A 7,187-nucleotide genomic window follows, 5' to 3' on the forward strand; every position below is an offset into this window, starting at 1 on the left:
TGAACTTCACCAGTGCTCCCTCCTGATCTAAGTTACCTTCATCACTTGCCTTGCCTACTGTACTCCTTGTTTTCAGCCTTGTCCCTGTATCTCTCACCTTGCACATGCGAGCATGTGAGTATGCATGGACACACAAAAACACACAAAAATTCTATTCTCAACTCAGCATCCAGAGGGATCATTTACATTGTGTAGAAGTCTAAGTCTGATTATAACTCAGTCCTGCTTAACGTCAGACAGCTTACCATCACACGTGGAATAGAATCCAAAGTCCATATGATGATCTGTAAGGTGTAACCTCACCTCCCGCTGTTTTCCATCTTGCTTGCTCTAGTCCTGTCTCACTGTCATCCTCCCTGTTCCTCCCGTTAGCCTGGCAGCCACTTGCCCCAAAGCCTGTGCACTTGCTGTGCCCTCAGCCTGTGAAACACTTTCTCCAGATGGCCACATGATTGACCCTTCTATGTCCTTTATGCCTCTACTCATGCCCTCATGTTCTTTGGGTCTCTGTACAAATGTCACTTAATTGACCATCCTATGCAAAAGGGTAGCCCTTCATTTCTTCCACCACTGTCTGTACCCTTATGCTGCTTGAATTTTCTTTACACACCTGACATCACATGATAAATCTATTTCTTGCCTGTCACCATCCACCAAAACACAAACTTCATGAGGGCAGAGACTTTATTTTGATCTCTCTTCTAGTCTCAGAACCTGCAAGCATGCATAGCACAGAGTAGACATTTAACAAAGTTAAATGAATACACTTTTCTTTGTATGTCCTCCTGTTTCTTGCTCCGTTCTTTGATCCCAGATGTTAAGCAAGTATTGGCAGAATGGAATTTTACCTACTTACTAAAAGTTATTGACATAACCACCAGAGGAAAAACCACAACAAGCCACTTTTACCATAGAGAAATAAAGATAGTAGAGAAATTGTCACAATTCAGCTTAGCATTTTATTACTTAGTTTTCATATGATGGACCTCTCTAGGTCACAAAGTATATCACACTGAATATCTATTTCAAGGATGGAGTTCAGAAATTAACCCCAGCAGACCACCCTGCCTACACAGGATGTGTGGCTAGGGGGTGGGGAGTGGGGGGTTTGGGACACACTAGTAAGTATGTGAAGGATGCCAAGAAGGTGACTGTAGCTGCAAGGGTGCAGTTAGGCACAGCCAGTTTGGGGGGATACACTCAAAGTCTAAAGTGTTTCTTCTCTTCGGTGAATTTCTCTTTCACAATACTGGTTTCTTAGAAACAGACTTTTTTCCTTTGTGTCTAGGTTTTTCAGACCAGAGAAAGAAAAAAAAAAAAAACTCAGAGAAAAATAAAACATATAGCCTCTGATCACCCACTCTCTTGTTGCACATACAAGAGGCAGTTTTAAAAATTCATCTTTTCTTTGCCACCCAATGTATTTATTGATGCAAAATCAAATGTCTGGGACTATGTAAGTTCATTCCATTTATATTGTACCTAATTTATTTTAAAGATTTTATTTATTTATGTGAGAGAGAGAAAAAGCAGGAGAGCACAGAAGGAGAGTGAGAAGGAGAAGCCGACTCTCCGCTGAGCAGAGAACCCCGTATGGGGCTTGGTCCCAGGACCCTGAGATCATGACCTGAGCATGAGGCAGACACTTAACCGACTAAGCCACCCAGGCGCCCCTATACTAAACCAATTTTAAATGATCATTTCTACACTAATGTTAGATGATTCTCTTCTTTTCCTTCAGGATTTCCTTGAGTCCCTCCTTTTATACCAGCTCCCTATACTCAGTAGCATCAGTAATATCTTTTAACCTAAAAACACAAATATTAATCACAATGAATCTTTTTGGTTCTTATTTTACCTTCCTTGCACAATTGATGAGTATGTTTTCTAAGCCAGTGGTTCTTGACTCTTGTCTACAGATTAGAATCACTTGCAGAACTTTTTTAAAAACACCAAGGCTCAGACTCTCCCAAGACCTGAAGGCGGGACCCAAGCATCAGAATCTCTTTCCCAAGTTCCCCCAGGGATTCTAATGTGCAGCCATGGTTAAGAACCAAAGCTCTTAGCCCACACAACTGTAAGCCACTCAGAAATAATGCAGTGATGGGAACAGTAGCCAGAGGAAGCTGATCTCACATTTAGATTTCACTATGGTTAAATCCCAGAGCAGGCCATTGCCCTATGTATAACTAGTTGACTTGAATACTATATTATGTGACTGGAGAGATACAGTGATTACCCTTGACAATATGGATATGATTCAAAACGTAAATAAGCTGAAGAGCACTTAAAGATATTTTAAAGAGAGTATTAGTCAAAGGTCACATTTATTCACACTACCTTCCTTAGTAGTCTGTGGCTTAAGAAATTATACATTTGCAATATTCTTTCCCTTACCCTGCTTTTTACTATAATTAATGCAGCAAACTCAAGGGAGGGGTGGGGGAAAGTCCTTGTTCCTTTTTTTTTTTTCCCCCTAAGAAGTGATTCCTAAATGGTTTCTGGGGTAGTGGGTCACAAAGAAGAAAAGGTTGAAGGTGATTAGAACCCGTGGCACTGAAGGGAATCCAGACATTCTACAAAGGGCCTTTGATAAATAGGCAATGTAAGGCAAAGAAAAGATGTAGGCACCTAAGAGGCAAGAGGACAATGGGTATTGCCTAATTACAAGAGCACTGTGGACACATTCTGCTTTTGTACCAGACTCTGGCACAATATTTCGGTTATGTTGAATTTTTCCATCACTAATTGCTTACAAGAATTTCCAAATTGAGCATTTAATTGTCCAAAAGTAGAAAGGTGACTGCAAAAGAACAAACTTAGGCTCTATAAATGCTATAATGTAATCATGATTTGGATAAAGAGATATATATACTGACTGGTTTGGCTGAGGAAACCTCGACTAAATTGACTGGGATGTTGTTTATCACTTTTTGGTAGCATAAATATCTTTCTCCAGCTCTGTCATTTCTTGAATACTTAACTTTAAAAAATGTTATTTTGTTCAGATGCTTTTTCAAAACATTTGTTGCCAGGATCTGAACTGGCACTGGAAGAAAATAGGTTATTTGCAACAAAAAGAGAGAGATAAAATTGTAGTATTACATAAAGCATTATGACTGCTTCCAAGTGACTTAAAAAATCTATGTCCTAATGATCTCAATTTACTTTTTCTGTCAGATCCTTCAAAATTGCCTGGAAATTACAAAGCAGGCTTTTTTGCAGTAAATTCTAACTTCTCAATGTCTTGATTAGATATTAGCCATTTACTGGTATATGTGTATGTAATATATTATTAGTGCCTGAACCACTATCTTAAACTAATTAGCAGTGTTTCACTAATTATAACAATGCCTCCTAAATGATGAACTACCATATAATTTCTAAATCACTACTACTGTGTGACACCTTCTTTTATATTACTGGTTTAATCCTGAAAAAAAATGTGGTTTCTAAAACCCTAAGATTTCTTTTGAAATTCCTGAGTTTTAGCAGATTAACTTACATTTGTTTTTGAGACACGGCTTCTTCAAGACATTGAACATTATACCTTATCTAAATCTGTATTTTTATATTTACTTCTTATACATTATCTTCATTTTTAAGGTAAATGAATATACATTCGTCAGCAGGAGCACATCTTTTTAAAAGAGGAGTCATATTTTTAAAAAGGAATTCCTTTTTTAAAATTTCCCAAATTCAAGAATTCCTAAACTGTTTGTTTAGAAAACAAGACCCGGAGTTTTACTGCAGAGAAGTAGTCAGTTTGTTTTAAGTTCTCTTAAAATGCTAATATAGAAATGTTTTCTTTTGTATTAATACATCTTGTCACATTTAACAAAGTTTTCCTGTGTACACAAGATTCATTCCCTTTTGGATTGTTTTTCTGGTTGATCTTTGAGCAGAGCCCTCACAAAGAGGGAAAATGACAGTAACTTTGAAGAAGAAACACACCTTTACTCGATAGTTAAGCGACTAGAACAGTAAAAACAGATCAACAGAAGATAAAAAACAAAGAAAAGCCTTCTTGCAGAAGCAGGTGTACTACAAAGCTCAATTAGTTCACAGACTGAGGACATTGCTTTTTATAAGTTTTTTTCTCTGCAGGGAACAGTTTTCTGAGTCTCCCTCTCCATCCCTCGAGTCCTAACCAGGTTTTTTCTTTTTTGCTTGAGAGAATGAAAAAAGTTGCCAGGGAAGGAATATTCGGTACATTTCACCAAGGGGTTTCTATTTTCAGTAAGTTTTACCGTTCTCCAGATGGCTCCCGAATAGTCCCTAGACACACAGTCACTAGGCTTCCTCGCGACCCTTTTGAAAATCTATTTCATGAAAACCAGGAACTCTCGGTACCCCCCAAAACAGACCTACCCAGAATTTCGCATGTGATTTCCACGTCGTTTGTGGAAATCACCCTCATCTTTGCATCCCAAGTTAAAAGCGTCTGTTTAGAGTTAAAAGGCAAGGAACCCTCTAACATCGTCCAAGGGCTCTTAAAGACCCCCTCGACCTCCCTAAGCGAGTGCTTGACGCGGCCAGTGGGAGCTCAGACCTTGCCCGTGCGTCCGAGTAGGTGGATCCCTGCTACCCACTGGCTTTAACGAGAGGAAAAGTTAACTTTCGGCTCCTTGCAGGTCTCCAAAGTCCGTATTGCATGCGCCGGACTGAGCTGGGCCAAGGTCTCAAAATGTGAGACCAGACAAGAGAGATGTGTAAAGAAAGCCTCAGGGCACCACAGGTCGCCGCACACAAACCCACCTCAAGGACCGGGCCCCGGGGCTCCCGGCTGTACCCACTGCGGGTTGGAGTACAGCCTCCAACGCCGTCCCCGTCTCCTCCTCGGAACGAGAGCATACCTCGAGCCCACCCGGAGCGGTGTCTGACACTGAGGCTCCCCCAAACCTCAAGACCTCGGCAGGAGCCAGGCATCGCTCGCGGGGCGTCCTTACCTTGGGGTTGGTCAGGAGCTGGTGCTCGTCGCTGTGCAGCAGCGCTCTGGAGTTGGACTCGGAGTTGTTCACGTAGACCTGGACGCAGGGGTACTGCGAGGTGCCCCTGCAGTCGGCGCCACAGGTGAAGGTGCACTCAAAGACCTCGCCGATCTGCTGCACCGACAGCACCGTGCAGTTGGCCGCCGTGGCTTGCAGATCCTGCAGCGCGGGACTGAGCCAGCAGAAGCCGAAGATAAAGAGCGACACGACGCCGGAGATGATGAGAAACAAGCCGAGCCGGATGCTCTTGTCCTCGGCTTCCGTGTACTCGTAAGCCACCCGGAGCTTCGCCATCGCCCCCCACTCCGGGCGGCTGGCGCGCTCCCCCCGCCCCCTCCCGCCCCCGGCGCCGAGCCCGACTGCCTCGGGCGGGAGGAGCCGCCGCCGCCGCCGCGCAACAGCAGGGGAGTGGGCGGTGAGGGGGAGCGCGCGAGAACAAAGGGGCCGAGGCCGGTGACGCCCCCGGAGGCGGCAGCGCCCCCCGCCCCACCCCCACCCCCCGCCAGCCCCGCCGCCAGCCGGGCCCCGGAGGCTCGCGGTGCGACCGCTGCTTCAGAACCTCCTGCACCCTCGGGCGCGAGGAGCGCACGGGCGGCTCCTGCCTCCAGCGCCCCCTGCCAGCCTCCGCCCCCGCTCTCTCCCCGCCTCCCCCACCCCGCCTCCTCTCGCCCGGTGTCTCCCGGTCTCCATCGCCCGCCAGCCGCTCCTCCGCGAGCTCTCCGGGCAGCTGCCCAGAGGGCAGGCGCGGCTGGGCTGGGCCGAGCCCGGGGGCTCCCCCGTGCGGGAGGCGGCTCCACCTGGCCCCACCCGCCGCCAACCGGGGCCTTCCCGCCCCGCCCGCCCCGGGGACGTCTCCCGTGGGCGAGGGGCGGGCGAGCACCAGGGAGAGCGGCGACTGGTGCTTGAGATCCTCCTTAAATCCCCCTTAGAGAAACGTCTGAGATGAAAGCTTAGGATCGGTAGAGCTTAACCCGAGTGAAAGTTAAAACAAAAACAGAAAACAGGCAGAGGGCGTAGTGCAAGTGGAGCGGCGGGAATCTTGAACTCCAAATCGGGATTGGTCAGCCAGCTGGGAGAGCGAGCCAGCGGCGGCCAGGCAGCGGGCGCTCCGGGGAAACGGGCCGCGCGGCCAGGCGGGTGGGGAGGAAGTTCCCAGGCGAGCGGCGTGCGCTGGGCGCGCCCGGGGGAGACCCCGCCACACGTTCTCAGGCCTGGGCGGGCGCGCGGACCGGCACGCGGCTGGACGGGAGGCGTGACCCACCGCGCGGCCCCCTGCCCCCAGCCGCCCTTCCACGCCCAGCTAGCGAGGTAACGGTCCGGCCGCGGGGTCTTAGCCCTCCCAACCGCCTCGGCGCGGGGCCGCGCTACCCGGCCCCTGGCCCGCCCCGAGGGCGCCAGGATAGGAGTGAAACAGGCTGATTCAGGCGGAGTTTGCTGTGGAGACATCGCGCGTGGGGCAGGAGCCTGCGACTGGCGAGACCAAGGAAACTCGCTGCCTGGGTGCTGGCTGGACCTATCGGAAACTTAGGTCTCCCGCAGCCGGGTGGTCGCCAACTCGATTTGCCCCAAGCCTGGGAGCGACTGAATAGGGACCGAAGGAAACAGGTGGAGAGGTTTGCAGCCCTGGAAAGAGACACCACTTTCCTGATCAGGATGGTCCCCCTGACTCCCGGACTCCCGAGAACAGAATAATTTCTGTTCTCTTTCCTTCCTTAGGAACCTTGCCACCCTTGGCCCACCCCGGAATTTGTAGATGAGCTTTCCAGGAGCGCTGTGCAAGGCGACAGCGGCGTGCAGACCCGCTTTGGGACAGGTACCGTTTCTAGAGCTGCGTCCTGCTCTCTTAATTCTTCCAGTTGCTTCCTCCACCCCCACTTCCTTTGTGCATACCTTCAGCCTCTGTTATTTTCATGACTTTTTTTTTTAAGATTATCTTTTTCCAAGCCCCACTTCTATCATAATATCAAAGCTGAGAACTATTTCGACCTACATTTTGAAGAATCAGAATGTTCACTTCTTTGCAAAATATGTAAACATATCTTTTTCTTGACTTGTAAGTCCCAAATGGATATACTCATTTAAGAGTATTTGTGAATATGTAAACACAATGTCATGGAATTCTTGACTTCTCTTTCTTGGATTTCAAATGTTACTTAACTGGTACTGAGTATCTTTCAACTGCAGTTCTGATATTTT

General features: G+C 47.6%; 1 protein-coding gene across 1 annotated transcript in view; it reads right to left on the reverse strand.

Annotated features, from left to right (window-relative positions):
* The window catches only part of KCNMB4 (potassium calcium-activated channel subfamily M regulatory beta subunit 4), a 60,584-nt gene extending 55,165 nt beyond the window's left edge, over positions 1 to 5,419 (reverse strand). Inside the window, exon 1 of the mRNA XM_027592327.2 lies at positions 4,950 to 5,419. Coding sequence (XP_027448128.1) covers positions 4,950 to 5,285 — 336 coding nt within the window. The 5' untranslated portion in view covers positions 5,286 to 5,419. The remainder of the gene's footprint in view (positions 1 to 4,949) is intronic.
* Between the last annotated feature and the right edge of the window lie 1,768 nt (positions 5,420 to 7,187).

This window comes from Zalophus californianus, chromosome 9 (genome assembly GCF_009762305.2).
Source record: "Zalophus californianus isolate mZalCal1 chromosome 9, mZalCal1.pri.v2, whole genome shotgun sequence".
Lineage (NCBI taxonomy): Eukaryota > Metazoa > Chordata > Mammalia > Carnivora > Otariidae > Zalophus > Zalophus californianus.